The sequence below is a fragment of the Homalodisca vitripennis genome, chromosome 2, assembly GCF_021130785.1.
Source record: "Homalodisca vitripennis isolate AUS2020 chromosome 2, UT_GWSS_2.1, whole genome shotgun sequence".
NCBI lineage: Eukaryota > Metazoa > Arthropoda > Insecta > Hemiptera > Cicadellidae > Homalodisca > Homalodisca vitripennis.
In genome coordinates, this window is record NC_060208.1 from 29,355,397 (window position 1) to 29,381,277 (window position 25,881).

Genomic DNA, 25,881 nt, shown 5'->3' on the forward strand with positions numbered 1-25,881 from the left:
GATGATTTTGATGTCTTCAATATTCATTAGGTAGCGTAACCTAAACTTTGAGATCTCCTCTGTTACATATGCAATGTCAGTGTCTATGTGAATCACCGCATTCGTAACGACCATGGAGTTTGGAAACATTGCATTATTTTCTGATTCGATAAAGATGCAGTGCCCCACAGTTGAACCCTAAACCCTAGATAGGTTTCTAAACAACTTTGTAGAGTAACAATTAATTTTCAGGAGAGAGGTATGATTTTATTACAAAGAGCCAATACATTTTCAAACACTTTGTAGTTAGCAGCAGTCGTTTTTTCCAAATGGGGGTTCACCCAACGAATTATACTAGAATTACCACGTGAATTGCCTATCGAGGTGGATTCCCGAATATTTCACATAATTATGTTGAGTTAGTTGGATATTGTTAAGGAAAACATGTCAACAATTTCCCACGTTAAGAGTAAATGTAACTTGCAACAGATTTATTTTCATTTATTTTTATTTTCCAGCGTTTGAGTCAATCAGATATTGAATTCTTTGTTTAAAGGTTATTTTTGACGATGGAAGGATTGTGAAGGAAACAGGATTTTTCCGGACATTTGCCATCGTTCAGTGAAACAAGAAAACAGTAACAGATATTGAATTTTTACAAGATCTGTGAAGCGACAATTGGGTGTTGATGAGAAGCCGCATTGGTGAGCGGATTGTCTAAATGTAAGACAAATTATCGTATAAATACGGGAATAACGATACTTTTAGCTGTTATCTTTGATTTTGTAATTCTTAATGCCTATATCATTCATGATCGGGCATTATATTTGTAGAGTTTTTATACATAACCTATTAGATATCAAGGTAGTTTTTCAGAGGTTTTGTCGCCACCAGAGAAGGCCGCAGCCTGTATTGATGACCGAGAGGATTAATCAAACCATTTGGAAATTTGATTTGTTACCTGATACGTACTATCTCAAAGGATGTTTTTCGTTACCGACAGGCTAGACTTGGTGTGGGCAAACATAATTGAATGCCTAATAATTCGTAAACAAATAATAAAAAATATGTCACTCGCCCCATATTTTTTGACGGCCATTCTTCCCGAATTACATTCTTCCCAGTAAAACTAGTGAAAATTGGTTTCTGTCGAAGACAAAAAAATGTTTCTTTCTAAAATATTTTGCTGAACACAAAACAAAATTGTATTAAAATTAGAGTAGTATTTAATAAATACAATTTTAAACATCTCTCAAATACTAAATGACAACTAGTCTTTTCGAAATATGAAACTGATGAAACAATGCAGGATGAATGAAGTTATAATATGAATGATTTTCCATTCCTGCTTTCTGAAAAACAAAAAAAAACCGAGTACTTCCTTTTCTGTTTTCCTGTTTCGTCTGTGAATTAGTCTATACATCTGGATCATATGCTTTGTGGTCTGTTCTTTCATTGGTTAGGTCAAGTTTGGTGTTTTTTTTATTCGTTGTTTTTGTTTGTTAGTGACGGTGTGATGGTTATGTTCGTGGATAGTGCGTGGTCTAAACCTTAAAACTTTACATTGGACTTATGTAGAAAACGAGTGAGTCTGAAATTAGTTACAGTATCTTATCGAGTTACACTTTCAATAAGAAAAATTAAGCTATGAGAAGCATTCTATAACAATTAAGTTGAGTGATTTAATTTTTCTGACGAGATTGTAGGTTAGGTTTAACAATGTGGTATATGTGAGATGGCAGTGCTTAGCTTATCTAATTTTTAATATTGTTTATTGTGATATAATGGCTTCTAAGAAGAGTTTTATAAGACGGTATAACAGTGCTACCCCACAAAATGTGGTGTTTGGCATTTTTACATCAGATGAAATCAAAAAGCTAAGTGTGGTTAAAATAAGTACGCCTTTAACATTCACATCATTAGGACATACTCTTCCTGGTGGGCTTTATGATCCTGCTCTTGGTCCTTCTCAACAAGGCATTATTTGTGCAACATGCTCAAACAGCATATTCGGATGTAGAGGCCACATGGGACACATTGATTTACCGTTTCCAGTTGTAAATGCATTATTTTATAGCAATGTTATTGCATTTTTAAGCTGCTCTTGCCTTAGCTGTCATAGAATATTGTTTCCAGAAGCTCGTAAGGTGTTGCTTATTGCTCAACTTAAGCTCCTGGACAGAGGACATGTTGTGCAAGCTATGGAAATAGAACAGATATTTTCTCATGCAATGTCCATGAATGAAGGGTTATCAGAAGAAGCTTTTGCTGCTATTGTATCTGGAGAAATAGATAAACAAACAGAAGTGTTAATGCATGATGAAGTTAAAACCGTTGAAGATTGGAAACAAGTTGAAGTTTTAAGAAATCAGTTTATCAATAATATCAAACATTACATTTTCAAAGGTAAAAACTGTCCAAAGTGCAAAGAACCTTGGAAAAAACTTAAGACAGTAAAAAAAAGAATTATGATAGAAGCTAAACTTGAAGTAGCAAATAAATTTAAAAATAAAACATCAAAATCTGGTCCTGAACTAACACCAATAAGAGAAGGTGGTTTTGTATATCTGTTGCCTTCAGAATCAATGGTTCACTTAAGAGCCATTTGGGCAAATGAAGAAAAATTAATGAAAGAGATTGTCCCAGTTTTAAAATCTGTCTCAGGACCTCATCCAACAGATTTATTTTTTATGACTGTTGTGCCGGTAACACCAATCAATGCTAGGCCTGTTAATTTTGTCGGTGGTACTGTTGTTGAACACCCTCAAAATTATGTGTATAAATTAATTTTACAAGATTGTTTGGTAATTCGTAGCATTGTTCACCTAATGAATACAAACAAAGAAACAAACAATGAAAATGACTTATTGTCAAGTGAGAGAATTAGGCTAATTGAACAGTTGAAAGGCTCAAACCTTTCAGAGAAATTACAAATTTCCTGGCATGATTTGCAAAAGCATTGTGATACCTTACTTGACAAATCTTTGGGGTCTGGAAGTACAACAGCTGTCACTGATGGGCTTGGTTTAAAACAACTCATTGAGAAGAAAGAAGGCATCATCAGAATGCATATGATGGGTAAACGTGTGAATTTTGCTGCTAGATCAGTCATAACTCCTGATCCAAATTTAAATATTGATGAAATAGGTATTCCAGATAGGTTTGCTAAAAAATTAACCTACCCTGTACCTGTTACTGCTTGGAACGTTGAAGAGTTGCGGAAGATGGTCATGAATGGTCCAAATATTCACCCTGGAGCTGTATTAATAGAAAATGAAGAAGGTTTTACTTCCAGGATTTCTGCTGATGACGTTACTATACGTGAAAGCATTGCAAAAACTTTATTAACCCCTGATGAAAATAGCTTGTCCAAAGGAGTTAAGATTGTTCATCGGCACTTGTTGAATGGAGATATTTTGTTATTAAACAGGCAGCCAACATTACACAGGCCTAGTATTATGGGTCATAAAGCACGGATTTTAAAAGGAGACAAGACTTTACGTTTGCATTATGCCAACTGCAAAGCTTATAATGCTGACTTTGACGGAGATGAAATGAATGCACACTTTCCACAGAATGAACTTGCCAGAAGTGAAGCCTATAATTTGGTGAATGTTAGTAAACAATATTTGGTTCCTAAAGATGGCACTCCATTGAGTGGGCTTATTCAGGATCATGTTATTTCAGGTGTACGGTTGACTATGAGAGATTCTTTCTTTACCCGTGAAGACTACATGAATCTGGTATTTCAAGCTCTTTCTTTCATACATGGTGATATAAAAACACTACCACCTGCCATCTTGAAACCTGTCGCCTTGTGGTCAGGAAAACAAATATTGTCAACAGTAATTATCAACCTTACACCTCGAGGAAAAACACCTCTGAATCTCACTTCTTCTGCTAAAATCAGTTACAAAGCATGGGAGAAGGGCCCTGCAAGACCTTGGCTAGCTGGTGGTACACCTTTTTCAGACCCCAAAATAATGACTGAAGCTGAAGTGGTCATACGAGGAGGAGAGCTTCTTTGTGGGGTTCTTGACAAAACTCATTATGGTGCCACACCTTACAGTTTAGTACACTGTGTATATGAGCTATATGGCAGTCAGGCTTCAAGCCAGCTATTAAGCTCTTTTGCCAAACTTTTCAATGCTTTCCTCCAGATTGAAGGTTTCACACTTGGCGTAGAAGATATCTTGGTAGTAAAGAAAGCTGACAAAGAAAGATTGAAACACATCAAAGCGGTCAGAAAAATTGGAACGACAGCTGCTGCTAAGGCATTAGATTTGCCAGAGGACACACCCACGTCTGAACTCAAACAAAAAATCGGATTGTCCTATAGGAAAGATCCAAAGTTTCGAGGTCAGCTAGATCATCAATACAAAAAATGCTTGGATACTTATACAAACAATATAAACCAAGCATGTCTTCCATCTGGCTTATTGTCACTGTTTCCTAACAATAACTTGCAATTAATGGTACAATCAGGTGCTAAGGGGTCCACTGTAAATACTATGCAAATCTCTTGTCTCCTTGGTCAGATAGAGTTGGAAGGAAAACGGCCTCCAATAATGCTATCTGGTAGGTCCTTGCCAAGTTTTCCTCCCTATGAACTTTCACCACGAGCTGGGGGTTTTATTGATGGTCGTTTCATGACAGGCATCCAACCTCAAGAATTTTTCTTTCACTGTATGGCAGGACGAGAAGGTTTAATTGATACAGCTGTGAAAACTAGTCGTAGTGGATATTTGCAGCGGTGTCTGGTCAAACATCTTGAGGGACTGACAGTTCACTATGATCTGACTGTTCGTGACAGTGACAACAGTATTGTACAGTTCCGCTATGGTGAAGATGCAATGGAGGTGATGAAGTCCCAGTTCCTCAACAAAGATCAAATAAACTTCTTGGCAGACAATTTAAACAATGTTCTTGACAAGAAAGTTGTTGAACAGTTGAAGAGTGGAAGTGATAATGAGTTCATTGAAAGGCATATGAAGAAAATGAAGACCTGGAAGAAGAAACATCAAGATCAGACTTACAGAAGGAGTGGGTTCACATTGTTTTCAGAAGAGATGAGTTTGCAACATTCAGAAAAGAGTCATAAAAAAATCAACAAGAAACATGGTCGCTCAAAAGCAGCAGTGAAGATATCTAAAATGTGGTGTGAATTGGATGAAGAATCTAAAAAAAGGTGAGATTATTTTGCTTCAGTCAAATCTTAGGTATTTTAAAGGTTTATAAATTGTTTATCCCATTAACAATTTAATTTTGTCGATAAAAAAGTATATGATTCTATGTTGTCTGAATCAAAGCCCTTTCAAATAACAATACACATTTTGATGTATGATTAATATCAAATATCAGGTAATTCTCTACTGTTAGTGCTATATCAATTTCAATATTGTTACTATTAAAATATAGTACTAAAAGGATATTTATAATGAAATTTTAGATGATTGATTACAGAAATTGGAAAGACAAATAAACAAAAAATAATAACTAAAAGCAAACAAAGTAATCCTTTGCTCCTATCTACCATTTATATTACTTAATATAAGTAGATGGGTACCCAAGGTACGTATTATGTATGAAAAATAAATATTGTTGTAAGTGTAATTTAAAAATTAATTTGACCATTTTCATGTAATTGAGGTCTGACCACTTACTTGATCTGAACTTGAATTTAGGTACTATCTCGAGGGATGTTTTTCTTTTTCACCCAGAAGTGTGGAACCACTGAAGTCCGCACTGATTGCTATGGGCATTTGTGATTACCGTGCGAAATCGTTCAACATGATCTGTAGACAGGGAAATAATAAAAATGCTCCTGGCTGTTAGTACTTGAAATAATCTGAAATATAACTAACACCGTTATTTTTGTAATAAATGTGAATAGTAGCAAAATTAATTGTAGTTGGTACAATTATAATAGAAAATTACCTTATATATTTAATATGAATTATACAAATAAACCCAACTCTAAAATTGGTCAAAAAGATCAAATTATATTTCTATCCTTAATTAAACCCTTTGAGTGCCGTTTGTATTTTGCCATGTTACCCCCTTAAATTGCCAGCCTGATTTTTGTATATTTGCAATATTTTAAGATAAAATATTGTTCTACTTGACAGATTTTCATGATTTTTTTCAATAAATTGAAGAATATAATAAATTTTTTTTCTGTTAACCCATTGTTTGCCGATGGGACCCATGGGTCCCGCGCCGAACTTTCCCGAGAGGCGATCGGGACCTTTCGGTCCCGCCTTTATGGTAAGTTTATCCACAAAAACAATTTTCAGTCACTAAGGTACGTTTAATAAAGTTTTTTCGGCAAGGAATGTGTTAAAAGTAAAATAGAATATATTTTTATTCTTAATATGTAGTAGAAGATATTCTAACTTTCTGTGTGCATGAGTCAGTGTCCGATCTGCTGGCATCATTGCATGAGAGCAGGTGCCTGTTTTTGTTGGAACTTCTTTAAAATGTTGTCAGTTTATAAAATATAATCATTTAAAAAAGAGTACCCTTACATTAACAAGTTAAATTTTTCATAAAACAGTTTGCTAAATTTTTTCACTTACACTCAGTGGCGTAGCAAAGGGGTGGGCGGTGGGGGCGGGCCACACCGGGTGTCACCTTTTTTTGGGTGACACCCACCCGGTCTCTCAACTTTCAGAAAATTGTACAAACAAACAAAAATAAATCGCTAGTACAAAAATTTCTTTTTCGTGGATTCTTCCACTAGCACTAGCTTAGCACTATGTATAATTCGGGGATTCCCGCAAAAGAGCCTGACCCTGTTGTGGGGGATTCTCCGTCCCATACTCGCGATCTTTGACATTTCAGTTGCAACATTTCTCATTTGTTTCGTGATGTGTGTTGTGTTTGGTTGGCATGAATTGTTAAACGTGTATTATTCTATTTGCTCTCTATAACCTTTCATTGTCCGTATCTTGTGGAATCAATTACTACATAAATTGAAGGGCGCTGAGAACTTACCTAGCTCCTGAACATTAGCTACAAATAAGAAGATCAATAAAAATAAAACTTGGAAAGTGGAGATGAAGTGAGTGATAAAAAAATACTATACTGAAAAAAGTATTTCAGACATAATCATAATATGAAACAATCTCAAAATAATTGACTAAAGTGATTATAGTTTTCTAAAATGTAAATATTATTTCAATATAAGTTATTCATCAGTTATATTTGATCTTTTAATTATTTGACTTAATATGAAAATATCATACATTTCTTAACTTCTAGTTTTAGTATTGGTACTTCTAGTTGTAGTGTTTTAGGTAACAGTATATTACTTTAAAGCCTTTCTTTTTTTAGATGCTAATAAATGAATACATTTTATTTCATTCTTTTTGAATTCAAATTTTAATTGGTTGGCCTAATTAACTTAGATTAGACATAGGATATATTGCAGTAAAGATATAGCATTTCACGGGAAAAATTTACCACTAAAATATAGTGTTCTGAGGAAATTTTGATTCTGCATCCCTGTTCTAGTCTATATTTGTCAGATTCGAATACGAATGAACATATTCTTTATTTGTTTTGATTGAATTGAATACTTATTACCCTATTTTGTAGACTTCAGTACTAATTTTATTGGTTCTAAGGGTCTGTTTAAAATTTTTTTTTTTATTTCATGAAGTTGTTACCTTTTAAAACTAGTCTATATTTATTGAACAGTGTTTAAAACAACATACTTTTTTATGTTCTACAGGTATGAGAAGAGGAGCATGAAATGTCCCGACCCGTTGATGTCACAGCTGCAGCCTGACGCTCAGTTCCGGTCGATCTCAGAGAAACTAGAGAACATCATGAACAACTATTTAGAACAATAGTGAGTATTCATGTAAGAAGTCTGAATAGAAGAGAGAGCCTTCTCAAGTAAAACACAAATTTATAGCTAGGAATTTTGCCAAATATTAATGGAATGTATGTTTGTTATTAGTTTCAAATACTGTAAAGTTTTCCATACAAAAATCAGTTGAAACAATTTTTTTTATTGTATAATTGTTATAAGATTAATTATTAACCTATAGACATTTAAAATCCAATAATGTATTCATTGACTCATCATTTATGTTTCAGATAAAGCTGAATTTTAAGTCCTACCGCCATATTAATAGTTTACATAATGTAAATAGTACTTAAGTATCCTTTTTTAATACTATGAGTTGAATAACTCTAGTTTGCTAATCCATTGTCTTAGTTTTCAAGCTAGAACTTGGAAACTAAGCCCCTGGCCCTTACCAGCCTATAATACCTCTTCCATCTCATCTTCTGGAACTCTCTAATGGCCTAACAGCCTTGTAGCTCAGTCAAAAATTTCTCTTTAGACAATGTGTTGTGTATTTTATGAATGCTTAATGTTACTACTGGGACAGGATTCAAGTACCGACTGATGTCAGTTTAAAAATAATACTTTGTTCACAATTCTTATTTTACATATTTATTGTCTCACATCGCCGTGAGTCTTCTATGTCTATTGGCAGATGGGAGCTGATCGGTGGTGTGTAAATAATTGAATCATATAACATACATAAACAATTTTTCTTCTTCCTTTAAAAATATCAATTAAGATCAGATTGGCTATTTTATTTTTAACCCTTTGCGATCGGATGCAGTATGTAATAGTATGTCCTCTACGATCGCATGGCCAGTGTGACGGGCCACAGCCATCTGCGCATCAAGTTGTATTAGTTTTCACTTGAGTTGTCCCCGGCGCTCGGATGGCCAGTGAGACTGGCCAACATAGAATTCCTTCAACGGTCGGATGGCCAGTGCCACTGACCAAGAAATACATTCTGCATTTAGAAATACTTTATCAGCGTTAAGATGGCTATAAAGTGCTGAAACCTATCAAGTAAACATTGAACGAAATGAAACATCTGTTTCATTACATTTAACCATCTTGGATTTGAGGAATACTAGAAATAAACAGGTGTTTGTCCGGTACCATTCGACAGTGGGAGCATTTCAGATTTGTTGAAGTGTCGTAAATATTGTGATTAACCTAGTTTACTTGTTATTGTGTTAGATATCGTGCAGTTATTTATATTTAGATCAATGCAATTTATTAACAGTTGTCAATATGGATAAACTTTTAGTCCCTGACGATTTTGAAGAGATACTGTTTAATGAAAATAGTGATGTTGACTCAAATCATGACAGTGATGTACAGTCTAATTTCAGTGGTGATTTTGATAACTATGTAACTGTTGAAGAACTATTTGAAGAAGATTCAGATTATATTGAACATAATGATGAAGTAGACCAGACAGACAATGCAAATATAGTAGGCCTAGATGAGACAGACAATGGAAATATAGTAGGCCTAGACGTGGCTAGAGAATGGAAAGAATGGTCTGAAGGTGATGGAAACTTTTACAAATTTATTTGGACACAGGTTAGTGGTTTTCAACTTGCAGGTAATGAGAAACCTTCAACCCCTTTAGAGTTTTTTCAGCTTTTCTTTACTGATAGCCTATTGATAGAAATTGTAAAAGAAACAAACAGATATGCTATTGAAAAAATTCAGAAAAACACACCTTTACAAAAGAAATCAGTATGGTGGTCATGGGTAGAACTAACACTTTCCGAATTGAAAGCTTTCCTTGGAGTTATTATAAATATGGGAATGAACGGCAAACCAGAAATGGCTGACTACTTTTCCACAAATTGGGTAGACTACCAACCATTTTTTAAGGATGTTTTAAGTAAGGAAAGATTCTTACAAATATTCTGGAATTTGCACATATGCCCACCTCCTTCTGGTCCTGTCGCTGGGACATTGACTCGTTCCGGTAAGGTAAGAAATGTTTCTGCGTATCTGGATAAAAAGTTCAGAGAATATTATGTCCCACAAAAAGAAGTCAGTGTTGATGAAAGCACCATAGGCTTCAAAGGACTTATAGTCTTTAAAGTCTACAATAAAGATAAGCCGATTAAATGGGGGATTAAGGTGTTTGTGTTGTCTGAGTCCTCAACTGGATATATCTGCGCTATTGAGCCATACTTTGGTAAAACAACAACTGACCGCTTGAATAGGCCAGATTTAGGAGTTACAAGCCGCATTGTCCTACATCTTGTAGCTAAGCTTAAGGAATCTTATGGCAACATTGAGGGCCTCCACGTCTTCACTGACAGGTGGTATACAAATATGGATCTGGCAGCAGAACTTCTAGAGTGGAATGTTTATCTAACAGGTACTGTAATGTTAAACAGAAATGGCCTACCCGCAATTGTGAAACCACAAAGAAAAAATGCCAAAAAACAGACTCAGAAGCTTAAACTGAAACAAGGGGACATAAAAACCTTCAGGAAAGATGAAAAGTTTTCTCTGTTACTGTGGAAAGACAAAAAGGTAGTGTCAATGCTAAGTACACTGTATGGTGATAACACTACCGTGGCAGTTAGGCGACAGCAAAAAGATAACGTAGTACTAGAGGTGAAAAAACCGACTGTAGTTTGCAATTATAACAAGTTCATGGGGGGAGTTGATCTTGCGGACCACTACATATCATCATACTCTTTTACCAGGAAGTCGATCAAGTGGTGGAGGAAAGTTTTCTTCTGGTTGTTGGAAACCGCCATCGTCAACTCATTTGTACTTTACAATGCCAATCAAGACCAACAACATCAAGTTAGACAGAGAAGTTACAGAAAAATGTTGATCACAGAATTAGTCAGGGAAGTGCGGAATATGAAGAAAAGAGGAAGACCGTCTAACAGTGTAGATGATGAAAGACTTAACGGAAAATTACATTTACCCTATCCTATACAGACTGGCAAAACCAAGGACTGCTCTGTTTGCAGTGACAGAAGGCCGGGGATGCAAAGAAAACGAACAAATTTCTTTTGCAAAACATGCTCCAACAATCCAGGGCTCCATATCGGCGAGTGTTTTGAGAAATACCACTCAAGCAAAAAGTTAAAAGAACAATGAAACTAAAGTCGGCCACAGTGATAGCATAAGTAGCAATATAAAGTTTTAATTTCTTTCATTATTCAATAAGTATCTAATTCCAATTTCAAATTAATGTAAACCAAATGTATATTATAATTCCATTAATGTGTGTCTGTATAAGCAATAAAACAATTGCAGTAAAGTAATATTAGTTTTTAAAAGAACAATGAAATCAAAGTCGGCCATAGTGATTGCATAAGTAGCAATATAAAGTTTTAATTTCATTATTCTATAAGTATGTAATTTATTGCACTTTCAAATGTAAACCAAATGTATATTATAATTCCATTATTGTGTGTTTGTATAAGCAATAAAACAATTGCAATAAAGTAATATTAGTTTTTAAAAGAACAATGAAATCAAAGTCGGCCACAGTGATAGCATAAGTAGCAATATAAAGTTTTAATTTCTTTTATTATTCAATAAGTATCTAATTCTAATTTCAAATTACTGTAAACTAAATGTATATTATAATTCCATTAATATGTGTCTGTATAAGCAATAAAACAATTGCAGTAAAGTAATATTAGTTTTTAAAAGAACAATGAAATCAAAGTCGGCCATAGTGATTGTATAAGTAGCAATATAAGGTTTTAATTTTATTATTCTATAAGTATGTAATTTATTGCACTTTCAAATGTAAACCAAATGTATATTATAATTACATTATTGTGTGTCTGTATAAGCAATAAAACAATTGCTATAAAGTAGTTGGTTTTTAATTATTTAAATTTTAAATCCCACATGTAAACATTGCAGGTTTTACTACGAAATAATTCCGAGTTGGAGGAGGAAGGCCGCTACGATGAATAACAGCTAACGCAGAGATCGCCGTGGGCAGTGACACTGGCCACCCGAGCGGCGAGGACAACTCATGTAGTAGTCATTCTGAGCTGTCTTAGAGTAAAACTTGGCCAGTCTGACTGGCCATCCGATCGCAAAGGGTTAAAATTGAAAGGAATGAAATGTATACTCATGTATTGCGGACTTGTGTGTGGATACCATAAATCTGTTTACATAAAATTGTGAGTTCCTCTGTTTGTGTGGATGTTTTTACTAATAGTTAAATTCTGAATGCTTTTCAGTAACATAACTGGCGAACTGAAGGAGGACATCAAAGACATGATCAGCCTGAAATCCTGTTTGTCAGTGTGTTCACCCGGGGAACCGGTGGGCATGTTGGCGGCTCAGAGTGTGGGGGAACCTTCCACACAGATGACCTTGAATACCTTTCACTTTGCCGGACGAGGTGACATGAACGTAACCCTAGGCATACCGAGGTTGAGAGAAATACTAATGGTTGCATCGAAAAACATCAAGACGCCTAGCATGGAGGTGCCTTTCCACCAGAACTTGCACAAGTAGGTGGCTATTGTTTATGAAACATTATTGGTGCCAGGACTACACCTTGAGGCATGCATTATGCTTAAAACACTCTTGGTGCCAGGACTACACCTTGAGGCACACCATATGCTTAACACATGCACTATATTAATGAAATTGTAAACATAGCATGAGTTCTGCATTATTGATTTAAATTGGATGATTTTATCTTCCTGATGAGTCAGGCAAAGTGAATTTTTATTGTGGAAATTGCAATAGAAAAGAAATGTTCATTTTAAACTTTGTTAGGCTTTTATTCAGTTGTAGAACCAGTCAAGTATCTTGTAGGTTACTCAGTGGTGCAAAAATGATTTCAGCAAGAATAAACTTCATTGTTTTTAATAATATTTAAACATGCACATTTTTGAAACCAGAGTTTGTTACATACAACGGTATTTAGTGAATTTTGTACAGTTTTAACGTACAGTACATGTAATATAAATTCAGAAATTTGTGCAAAGTGCACAATTATTTTTGTACTAAATATGATTCAGTAAAGCTATGCCTCTGTAATATAGGATCAGTTATTGAGGTGTATCAAATCAAAGTAAACAAATTATTTTTTTCTTGTTAATAGCCTCCTATGAAACTAAACTAGGTTAACTCTTTTTGATTCTATAGCACTGTATAGCAGTATAAGATTATTAAGGCAATGCTTGTAAAGCCCTATATTGTGCCATCATGCAAACATTAAACTAATGTAAAGTTGTGTAAGAATTACATTTCTTATAGACAGACATATGTTTGGTTGCAGATTTGTTTTTAAACAATAACATATAAGCAGTTTGATCTAAAAGCTGTGTTTATACATATTTGAATATTTCTAAACAAAAATATATTTTTTTATCAAATTAAACATCTGGAGCTGTTTCAACTAGGAGTGTTTGCATATTAGTATCACTCAAACCTGGCTAATGACAAGGGTAGAAATGTTTGTGACCCGAAAGGGTTAAGTTACTCCAGATGTAGAGTTGTTCAATGAAGTTTTCTACGGACTACTAGGTTTAATTCTTTTCCAGACTTCAGGTCACTAAAACTAGAATTTTATTAATGCATGGAATATGTCAATAATTTCTAAAACAACATTTAAATAAATTAGACAACAATTAAACACACTGACATTAAACGAACTGTAGATGACACTATAAGTTGTTCAAATTTACAATAATGTCCATCTAACCATCTGTTTTATCTTAAGGTTCTCATGTATAGATTGTTATTTGTAAAACATTTTGTTTTGAATTATTTAACATACTTCTTGATATATTAGTATTAGAGTTCTGAGGATGAGTATTGAAGCGATTTGAAATCGGTAGAAAAATTCATTGGACCATTCGACAGAACAGGTAAATTTATAGTATTTTTTTGTATACAAGCAACATTATGTAATTGTTGGTGTCTATGCCAACTTGTGCGTTTGAAACAGGCGTTAGGACTCAACAGAATTGTTGTTTATGCGTAATATTTAGTTTAATACAAGAGAAATTTGTTAATTGTTCTTTTTTGGTTTATCTAATACTGAATCATGTTTAATAGATTAAATCTTACTAGAATTACTTCAAACGAGATCAGAGTGTAACTCTGAATTAACAAACTTGTTTGATATTTGTCCAGAGTATGCTGTACTTTGGTACTAATATGAGTTTTTTCCAGATTGGAAAAGAAGGCAGAAAAACTGCGCAAGAGCATGACTCGTGTACCATTGTCTGATGTATTGGAATATGTGGATGTCAAAGAACACTTAGACTATGAGAGTGTCTTCCGCAATTACACGTACAAAATCCACTTCCAGTTTCTACCACGGAGTGCGTATGAGGACAATTCAGATGTTAAACCCAAACAAATACTCAGGTAACTGGCATACGCTAGAATAAAGCACGTGTTTAATGGGTACAAGTGCTCAAAAATGTAATTATTAATGTGGAATAGCGCAAAGTTAAAATCAATCCTGTCATTGATTCATGTGTGGATAGACAAATAGCTAAATAAATACATCAAATTCTCAGTAAGCATTATCATGGATAACAGAAAATCAATATGGGAATTATGGTAAAAAGAATTATTGTTAGTGAACAGAAAATAATTTTTTGTTGAAAATGTTTAGTTTTGGAACTTGGCAAGGACTTGAAAAATAATAAAATGTTGACACTATTTTCATTATAAACAGGAAACAACTTTATGGTACAAATATTAACATCATTAAAACTTTAGTTTAACAGTTATAGAAAATGTTTTTGGGTGAAAAGTAATAATACCAACTTTATAGATTTAAGCTATAATAGGCTACTTTTTCAAGCTTTACATTACCCACTGCTCATTACTGAGTAATCGAAATTGTTCATTGTTTTTGCTTCTAAAAAATGTGTCAATCTACATTGCTCTCTCAAATACTTTTGGAACATTACTTAAAAGAGCAACTGGATTATAATTATTAGAGATTTCTTTAACTGAACCTTTTTTAAATATAGGTTTTATTTCAGAACTTTTTGTTTGCTTGGGAATGTTGCAGAGCTTAATGCAAATTGACTGTCAATATCGGACTAATCAGCTTTACTGATCATTTTAGCTAAATAATTGAAATATCGTCCCAGCCGCATGAGAAACTGTTATTCAAATTGACAATGATTTGTTCCACTTCCTTAATTAATTGTAACAGGATCAGTTATGGTTAACCTAGCCACCATATTTTCATTGGTTTGTTTACATGAAGTGACATTAAGTTTAGGTATATTTAGCTTATCTTTACAGAGTGAACATTGAAAATTTTTATCAACTTTAATGGATAATAAATCCATACCAATGACTCCTGAAACTATTTTATCATGGGTTCTGAGTTATCTGAAATTTTTATTCACAAGAAACTAACATAAACTGTGAAAGTGAATTATGATTAATTAAATCTTATTACTCAACAAAGCAAGTCCAGTTTTTTTTTAAGAAGTAAATATAAAATAATCCAGTCTTTTGTTATTATTGACTATGGACCATGTTGCCATATAGTAAAAATTAATTAACTTTTGAAGGGATAAAAAGGTGGGATGTAAATACGATCATGCTGAAGATGACTCAGAAAAAATGTTACTTACATGTTCTCAGACTTTAAACAATTTTTGTATTGTGTAAGGTGCGTAATTAAAAAAATTTTTTGTAAGCAAAAATAACTGAACACGTTTATTTAAAATCTTTAAATCTGAGTATTAATGTAATGAGTAAAAAGAAAACTAAAAATGGTTTTTAAAAATTAAAGTTTTAACCTCTGATCATCAAACATCGACCATTGTTCAATTCAATCAATATTTAATTATTTATATTTTATACAGCTTATTCTTCTGGGTAGATTGGAGAACATTATCTTGTGTTTTGAACATAAGTTTACTGGATATATAAAATTGAAAAATCTGTGAAAAACTTGATGACAATGTGCCAGTCACAGCTTAACTGCCTACTAGCCAGATTAACTTAACCTTGTTTTTGTGTGAAATCTTGAATAACGGTCCTAACCTAGATTATTTTTGGTATTTTTATGATTTAACTGGTTTTTTGAATTTGCAATAAATATAGTGTTTAAAAGTTACTTTAGTCCTGATTAAAAAAAAAATTCTTTATCGTCCACCTGTTTATTTTAGATAAGTTTGGACAGATCTTAAAATTTGTATATTTGTGCTTACTTCACTTTATTGTTCCAAAAGATAATTTTTTTTGTTTTGATATTATTTATAAGTTATAATATACACAAACATATGCTAGTAAATCTTCAACTTTACTTAATCTTAACTTTACACCCTTAATGCACAGAATTTTAATAAATCAGCATGGGAATAAAGCTCTTCCATGGTTACAAAAATTCTTCTGAGGTGTTAGCTTAGATTCTTGAAACTTCATAATCCACTATTATAACTATTATTCATAAACTATTATAAAACAAACCATGAATCTCTGGAGTAATTCACTGCACATTGTATTATACAAAACAAGTGTAATCGTAAGAATAAAAGTATAAAGATACATCTGTCTTTTCAGACATGTGGAACGCAAGTTTATCAATGACATTGTGGTGAATGTCTATCGTCGCAGCAAACTCAAGAAGGATGTGGTCACGTCGGAGGCAGAGAAGGAGACTTTTGGACGCTCAAAGAGTCGTAGGGGTGAAGGCGAAGATGAGGATATTGATGCTAAAGTAAGTATATGTACACAATAACAAACTGGCTTGATGGAGAAAATATGTTAACTCACACAAAATACTATTTCAACAAACAATTTTATTTATTTTATATTTTTCTTTAAAGTTTTCATGGTCTGAATACTCACATCAATACCATATACACCACATGTCGTTTAACAGGCTTCGCAAAGGTTGCATGCAAAATTTCAAGTCTATTAGTGCATTTCACTCTTGAGATATCTTAGAAACAGAAAGACAGACAGAAAAAGATTTTTGTTTATTTCTTAACTGTTCAAAAATGGCTGCCTAGAAATAGAATTTAAAGTACTAACAAAAAAAATTTAAATAATAATTCCCATCCAATAAACCAACGTAACTATGCAGGAGCCAATCTGTTCGGAAATATTTTTACAATTGTTTTAACTGAATTTTGATTTTTTAGGATGTTATAAAAACCAATCCTATTGGCTTTTATAAAGTTTGAACAAAAATTGTATGCAAAATTCCCATTGTTGAATTCTAATAATGTCTCTCCTTTAATTTTGAAATCCATCTAAATTTTTAAAGTGTATTTATTCTTTTTGCTCAAGAATTTATCTTCAAACCACTAATGTAATTATGCCATTTAAATTATGTATGAATTGTATTAAATCATTGTCAATCGCCAACATAATTAGGTACTCTTGAGCGAACCAGAGCTCAAGAGTAGCTCTGGTATTGCTTTAACCTGAATTCAGTCAATGAAATTGCTGAACTGTCCCATTAATATTACATATTTTTTTAATTAATTGTCTTTTGATTCTTGAACTATTACAGACACATCTCACTGACTAAACCTTTTCACATTGCAACAATTATACTTCACCAATTATTGTAATTCAGTTATTGTGCAATAAATGAGATGGAAAACAATAAATATAAATTCAGTTGTTATTGTTACTGTAAAACATAATTGCAAGTAGCTATTATTTTATTTATTACCTCTAAAAGTATTTGTAATAACAACAACATATTACTTCATAACAATAGCAAACACTGTGAATGTGGTAAGACTGATCTTTTTAACATTTTCTTCTGGTTATGAAAAATTGTACATTTGTTCCAAGTAAAGCTTCATTTATCTCAAGTTGTTTTGGACATTTGATTTTTTCAAGAGTTCTAATATTATATATAGTGTATATGGTATATAATTTGTCAACCACCATACATTTATTATTTAAGTACTTGGTTCACAAAGAGTACTTGGTTCCTAGTTTGTGCAATAGCTCCTTCTGAAATCTGTCACAAGGAAGCACTCCTCAGAGAGTTTAAAAAGATCAGTTCCACTCCCAACTTGCACTGCCACTTCCCTTCACATCTTGCAAAACCAATACTCGACTACGGTCCAGTAAACCACCCCTACTTACAGCTTTACCAATTGATCTCTGAAGATCTTTCACCAATGCTAACTAGGCTCTCTCCTAGGGGGATCTGTTCAAAGGAAGGAATAAGTTTCTCATTTCAACAACCAGATTGGGTGGTAAGGACCTTTCTCGGAAGGAGTGGGTCTTTCTGAACCAATTTCGAACTGGAGTTGGCAAGTGCAATGCATGGAAATCCAGATGGAGATAACTCTCGATCCATCGTGTGGTTGTGGTGTGGTTTTCAGACTATGGAGCACATTGTCAATGATCCTCCTTGTTCCCTTTTCCGGGAGGTTAAGCTGGTCTTTACAGCTCGGGGGAACTTGGCGTTGTGTTTTGGATTTGACACTATGATATGACTTAAATTACTAAAATATTCTAATGGTAGGGAGTCTGGACAGTATGAGGATTGCTGAGATAAAGCAGTAAGTAAGGAGTCTCAATAAAAAATTGTATTAAATTCAATCAAACTAAAGAAAATTATGAACTCTCCAGTTTTGTTGTCTGCAAAAGTTGTACTGTTTCTCCATTGAACAGGATGTGATTGTTGGGAACCTGATGGATATGAATTGAGAGAGACATTTTTTTGTGTAGGAGCCCGAAACAGCAGTAAGCACAAAGGTGGCAGACGACAGTTCAGATGACGAGTCGGTTGCTGATGACGAAGATGCTACAGCAGAGAGACGAAGGTTAGAATGTTTAATGTTTATAGTAATAAATGCTTCAGATAGGACTACAAGACCACTGAAAATATAAGACAGTCTTAAAACAACATAAGCCTTTAAGTATTTCTCTGAAATTGGAGAAAAAACAATAAAAAATGTAAACAGTACAAGCACAAAACAATCATGTGACAACGTACTTGTTGGGCACAGTGATGCCAATATTGTGACTGGAGTTAAGTAATTCCAGTGCTGGCTCTAAACCATGTGGACACCTTTATTTTCAATTTTGATTGGTAGTACTGAAGATAAAATGTGATTTAAAATCTAATTTATATTCTGAAATTATTATGTTTTAAATTTGTGTAAATTTCAACTTCCTTTGTTGTTGATAACAAAATATATTTTTGACAATGATGTATTATTTCTTGTTTTGTGTCAATAAGAACAATGTCATGCTGTGTTTCAATTTAAAAAGCATTGTACAGAACTAGATCTTATGAAATTTAGCATTGGGTCTGTGTTTTGTATACTTCTGTTTGAATAAAGAACTAGTTTGTTGTACGCAATTTTTTAAATCAAAGCAGTCCAGCAGTCTATATAATAATTTCCAATCTTTACAGTTTTGATTATTGGTTTTTGGTAAGTGATTTTTAATTGTTTTGAAGACGAGATCAATGCCATGTTCCTTCGATTCTCTAGCAACTATATTTTGTAAGTTCATGTAAATAACCGTCGGATTTTAACTTCTTTTCATTTTTAATTGCCCTAATTTTCTGACCTCAAGGGTTTTCTGATAGGTTACCTTTAATTGAGTTGTTAGATGGCAAGAAGTTAATATCAGTGTATTCCTTATCTTGTTTTAGGATGAGACAGAAAGAGGAACAGGAGTATCAGGACCCGGAGGAAGGAGATGAGGGAGATGTAAATTCAGAGGATGAGGAGATGGTGGGGTCTGATCAAGAGGGAGGGGTGGGAGAGGAGGAACATGAGGACAGACTGAAAGAAGTGTTGCAGACAAGTGATAATGTCAAGAGTTACAGGTGAGAATCAGTGTACAATAAAGGTTTGATACTGTTTTGCACAAAATGTTTTAATTTTGGTGCTAAGATATTTGTATGAGTCCTGTAAACTTATTATTGATTCCTGTAGGCAAGAAAAGGACAGAAGATTTATTTGCTGTCATAATAATTTATTTATGGAAATGTTGAAGTGATGAGTACTATAAGTTTTGTATGGTTTTATTTTACCTCAATTTAAATTATTGATTTGCAATTTTGGGAGAGTTATGTATGTTGGGTTAGAGTTTATATTCAAAGAATAAAAATAATTTGAATTGTTGGTGCATTTGAAGTAATTAGTAAGCGAGTCTTTCCTTGAATACCGCAAGTGCAAGTTAGGACTATAATACAAATATATGCTTAAGATATATAAATCTACTTATAATTGAGTCTAATGAATTAATTTATTGTAAATGGCATAAATATTATTTTGTCTTCAGAGACCAAACATTTTTTCTCAAGTATTAAATTATTATTATATATAGTACAGTCCCACTTATATACAGATGACTGTGATATAGATTAACTAAATATATAGGATAGTAGAAAATTCAATACAAATTAAAAAAAAGGTCAATAGATTTAAAACTTAATTTTACACTAGCAACTAGTAAAATGTATACATTATATTTTTAAACAGTTTTTTTTTTATATATAATGTGAATGTACATGACAAAATAATCAACCTGGACAAATTTTAAGAGTCAAAAAGTTGCTAAAAATTACAATCTTCAAAGAGTTTAGCAACCCACCACCTCAGACTCGAAAATAGATATATTTTATAATTATTTAGTTTCTATTGATAACTATGTCCAATGTCAATGAATCTCCGACAGGTTCGACACCGAGTCAGAGTTGTGGTGTGAGGTCACTCTTTGTCTGGGTGTGAAGATGGGACGGATAGATTTATCAAACCTGTTGCGTGAATTGGCGGGCAAGTCAATAGTCACGCAGGTACCGGGGATACGTCGCGCATTCACATACGCCAGTGGTGACTGCCTCATGCTCAAAACGGATGGACTCAACGTTTTGGAAGCTTTTCGTCACCATCACCTCCTAGACATAAACCGACTGTACAGCAACGACATCTACGCTGTAGCAGGGACTTACGGAATTGAGGCGGCGGCCAAGGTCATCGTCCGTGAAATTCAGGACGTGTTCAAGGTATGATTTGATGTTTTATGTGATGTTTTTATAAAAGTGAAATGAAACAATATCTTGAGATTATTACCTCAAGATTAATTCAAACAGGAATTTGTAAGAAACTTCTCTTCCTGAATTTGTAGCTCCAGTAGTACTCCCAACCCCCAGCTCTATTCTTTAACCCTATCCCTTATGCGTTTCTGGTGTTACCGGACTGATTTGATTGGGCTGCTCCCTGTCACGGCAGAACACACTTTTGTTTTTATTATTTTAACAACTTATTCAAACAAAACTATCACTTATTGTACTTAATTGCAAATGTTATTAAATTCTCTTTAATATGGTGGTATTTTTGAAAGCCCATATGTTAAACTAAATCAAAATTTGAATACTTATTTGTACTGGTATATTAAAATAAAATTACAAGTCTTGTGCAAAAAAACTGTAAAAACAACATAACAATATGTCAGTTGAACATGAGCTGCAGGAAGATACAAATAAGTCTAATAATTTTAGAAAACCGCAAAAGAAGTTTGAAGGAATTTTGATGAAAACGGCTAAATCACAAATGGCAAATCGTATTTCCATTAATAGTTACAAAAGTAGCACAAAGCAGAGAGCAATGATAAAACAGTTCATGACGATCGGATGTTACCTCAAGGCTCCCCGCGATGGCAATTGCCCGGGAGAGGGCAAATCACAAAATCAAAGATGGCCTTACTATATCTATAATACTATAATCTCATAGTAATTACGTCTTTCGTTAATTGAATTTAAAATTTTGAGTTTTTTTGTAATCTTTCCTTTGTTTGCCTTTACTCATCACATTTCAATTGGTATCAGATTTTTGCATTGTATGCAATATCTTCTCATGGACTCATACATAATCAAGGGTTGTATTTCATCACAATCCCTCATGACTTCTGTTGATATCTTACAAAATTATTGGAAATTTTTGTTCCTTCCAGAAATTACTGTTTTACTGACATATTGTTGTGTTATTTTCACAGTTTTGCCGTTAATTTATTCGTTCTTTAGTACTAAGATGGTAGGTTCAACTCGGTGTTTGTGTGATAGTGAATAAGCTAAATAATTTTTCAAATACCATTATATTATAGGGGATTTAATAATCTTTATGTATAGTGTGTAAAAGTTTTGTTTGAATACTGTTGTTAAAATAAAGAACAAAAGTGTCCTTCCGCGGGAGAGCAGCTGAATGAATTCAGCTCAGTAGCACTAGAAGCGCGTCACGGTAACTCAACCAGGATAGGGTTAACTTGTCTTAAATCTAGGAAGCTTCCTTGTATGATTTCTTAAATCTCCCATTTTATAATGTATATCGTCTTACATATTTATTTCTGCTAAGCTACAAGTATTTAAGGGGCCAGTCTAGCTCAATTATTTCTTTTTTTTAATCCCAATCACTAAAAAATTCATTATTACACTTCCTCAAGACCATAGAATAAACCAGGTAATTTATTAAGTAAATGCTAAATAAGACTGTTATTAGCTGTGTATTGTAGCTTTATCATTCAAATAGTATGATTGAATAATTTTGTTCATTGTAGGTCTATGGCATTACGGTGGATCCCAGACATCTGCTGTTGATAGCTGACTACATGACTTACGACGGGACGTTTAAGCCCCTCAATCGAACGGGGATAGAAGGCAACAACTCTCCCTTTCAGCAAATGTCCTTCGAGTCATCCCTCAAGTGAGTGATTGTAACTTTTGTCTTTGAGGGAAATCAGTATTTGTACTACTGTCTTGTTATTAAATGTCTTGACACTGTTTTAATCTAAATCGATAACTATTTGAGGGCAAGTTATGAGACATTCTTCTATGAGGCACCATAGAATAAGATTTGGTCTGTAACAAAATTTCTTGCATTATTATCTTTATTATAATTTTCTTTTTTCTTTACTCCACGCTTTAGGAAGATGTTACTTGAAAAGCAAAATACTCCAATAGTGTACATAGTGTAAAATAATGATCTTTTATCTTCCAACTTATTCTCAGAGTTTCACTGTTTTAGGACTGAAATTTTAATTTTTTCAGTTTTTTTAGTATTGTTAACACTACGGTAAATTGAATATAAACAGTAATTTGTTACCTTTATTTGATAATCTTATTTACTTATTATTGTTCTAATATTTTTCAATATAGTCTCCTGCCTGATCTACACACTTTTGGCACCGATTTGGAAGTTTCAGTATTCTCTGGTGATAGAACATTTGAGGGCAAATTGTAAGCCACTTGCACACGTGCTCCTCGATTTCTTCACTGCTCACAAATTGTTTTCCTCCCAGTGATTCCTTCACAGGCACGAAAGAAAATAGTTACAAGAGGACAAAGTCATGGCTATGGAGGGTGCTCAAGGGTTTTCCAGCCCATTCCTTTCAGTGTATCCCTTGTTAAAGCCGCAGTTTGAGGCCTGTTATCATGAAGGGAAATGACATCTCTGATGGGCATGTCTCGTTTTTGTTTCCACAGGCGACTTTTGCCTACCTTTACATCTGACAGTAGTAAGTCACATTCACTGTACATTGGTCATGTAGAAATCAACCTATAAAATTCCCCTAGAGTCCAAAAATATTGTTTCAATGACTTTTCCAATAGAGAGACAAGTTTTGGCTTTCACAGAGCAACTTTCATCTTTTCTCCGCCGCTCCTTACTTGCCATTTTTGACTTGGGGATGTGACCCACGTCTCATCACATGTAAAGATATTTTTTTTAAATGCTTCCCCTTCTTGCTGAAATTGATCCAGAAGCCTGTTTTTGGTTTTCAGTCAACAACCTGACCATCAAGCACTAATTTTTCTAAAACCGAGATGATTGTGATTATGGATTGAACACTTTCATAGTTGACATGCATTTCTGATAAAGTTTCTTTCGTGGCTAACCGGCAATCACGCTGAATAAGCTCTGTAACTGCACAAATATTGTCATTTATAAGGCTTGTCTTTGGGCATTGATCATGACTTTCGTCTTCAACCTATTCTCATCCACCCTTAAATTCTAGGTAGGACATGGACTCTAAGAAGAATAGAAAAATTACTGTTTATGTTTGGTTTACCCTCATAGTAATGAAATTTATTAAATTTTTATAGTGATCAAAAGAAAAAAATTATTTTTACAGATTATTGGTAATGGATAGGAAAATCAGTAGGCTTAGCTTGAAAACTTCTTTCTAGGATCCACTGATTTGAAAGGAACACATTCAGATATTTTCGATTGCATTGCGATCTTTCTCAACCAGTAGAGATCCATTAGGAATTTATTGCATTACATTTTTATTTTATTGTAACTATATTTGTTTGTAATAATTATGTATGCATACACTTGCACTTTACCAGTAAAAAGTTTTTTTAATTATTTAGAATAATGTAAACATATGCTAAAATAGTTAAGCATTTTTTGAACACCCAATTTACATGTTTATTACTGCGTTGCAGTAGTGATTGATAGTTCATGGGGCTCAAACAGTAAACATGATCAAAGTGGTTGGATTTTTGAGTACACTCATGACTAAGATTCTAATGTGTATATTAATTTTTTATTCTGATTGCAACAGATTCCTGAAGAACGCAGTCGTCGGAACTAAAAAAGACAAGTTGTGTTCTGCATCGGCTCGGATTATGCTTGGGCAACCGACCAAGTGTGGTACATCTGCCTTTCAGTTGCTTCACCAACTTGCACCACAAACTTGACATATCAGCAGTGTACAGTGTAAAGGAAACTGTTGAAACTTTTTCTAGCTCAATCATAAAAGTAATTCAGTTTTTGGTCACTTTTGTAATATGGTGGACTCTGAGTATTGCATATTGCAAATCTAAAACAGTAAAATATGTCATGATCGTGTTAGTAAAGATTTCTGACTGTTAACTAACTCAAGTCCTGATTCTGCTACTTGATTTTTTAAATTGTAATAGAATTTATTTTTACTACGTCAATCTACCTTGAGTTTTACAATCAAGATAATTATAATTTTGTATATACTGTTATGATATACTTTGTTGTGACACTTGTATTTTACTGTATATAAGATTTGTTATTAAATATAAAAATATGTTTGAAATGTGTCTTTTATTCGTTTATAGTTCTTAATACTTTTTGCAAGATTTGTATGAATAATTAAAATTTTCTTTGGGCGGCTCTCAATTTATGTGTACAAGTTCAGCCACAGAAGTAATTACAATTATATTAGTGATATTTTAAGATGTGTTTAGAGATTTTTATACAACATTGGCTATTTGTAATGCAGTAAATACTGTAATATCATATTAACCATTGGAAAACCACTTCCAAATTTGTTTAAAATTACAAAATAAAAGGATCAAATGTTTGTGAAAAACTGAAGGTGAATAAACTAAGTAAGGAAAGATTGTTTTTTTGTAAATGGTATTTGACTTAAAGTTCATATTTTTTGTGTCTGTATACATGCACAAGTCTACTGTTCCTATTTTTTAATGTTCATTGCTTAGCGGTAAATACAAAATTGCTAAAACGTAAATCTCTAATACTTTGAGAATATAAATTATATTATCCTGTATAAGAGTATAAGTGGGTTTCTCTCAATAATTTTTCAAGGGTAGAGGTGGTTTAAGTTTTATATAAAGTTTTGATACATATTATAAGTAATTCAAATATATAACTGTATGTATTTTCCTAATTAAAGACAACCTGGAAGCCCAGTTTATAATTTAAAAATCAAAGGTAGAGTATATCATATGTGGTTGTAAAATGCAACAAAATAGTTGGTCTTAAGTTTGGAGATCATTGTTGTGGGACCCAAAGTCAGAGAATGAAGCAGATTTGAAAATACCAACAAAATAAATCCAGTATCTCTGCAATTTGATTGATCAGCTCCAACGGTATCAACATTTAAAATATTTTGGACCAATTTGAAGGAATCCCAAAGCCCATTACTTCCTTAGAGAAATCACTTGTGATGTAATATGATGAGTCCTATGATATTATTGAAACAGAAGCAGGCATATATCATGTTTATTAGGTACATAACTTTCAGTGTTGATGGTTAAGAAAATCAGATGTAAGCGTAATTGCAAGTGTCTCTTATTTCAAAGTTTGCTTGAAGGAGCA

At 33.3% G+C, this 25,881-nt stretch overlaps 1 protein-coding gene across 1 annotated transcript; it reads left to right on the top strand.

The window, feature by feature from the left end:
* Window positions 1–1,468: 1,468 nt before the first annotated feature.
* On the top strand, window positions 1,469–24,856 carry LOC124353748 (DNA-directed RNA polymerase I subunit RPA1). The gene is made up of 10 exons (XM_046803735.1): window positions 1,469–5,167; window positions 7,715–7,834; window positions 12,049–12,324; window positions 14,000–14,197; window positions 16,367–16,523; window positions 18,506–18,600; window positions 19,440–19,616; window positions 20,471–20,798; window positions 22,346–22,491; window positions 24,353–24,856. Exons 1-10 carry the CDS (start codon window positions 1,764–1,766, stop codon window positions 24,486–24,488), a joined length of 5,037 nt encoding a protein of 1,678 aa, XP_046659691.1. The 5' UTR covers window positions 1,469–1,763; the 3' UTR covers window positions 24,489–24,856.
* Window positions 24,857–25,881: the final 1,025 nt, after the last annotated feature.

What these genes read in the sequence shown, in the direction of transcription:
- LOC124353748 (XM_046803735.1), top strand. Translation starts at nt 1,764, where the DNA reads ATGGCTTCTAAGAAGAGTTTTATAAGACGGTATAACAGTGCTACCCCA. An exon ending in TTCCACCAGAACTTGCACAA is followed by an intron (nt 12,325 to 13,999) that starts GTAGGTGGCTAT and finishes AGTTTTTTCCAG; the next exon opens with ATTGGAAAAGAAGGCAGAAA. An exon ending in ATGAGGATATTGATGCTAAA is followed by an intron (nt 16,524 to 18,505) that starts GTAAGTATATGT and finishes TTTTTTGTGTAG; the next exon opens with GAGCCCGAAACAGCAGTAAG.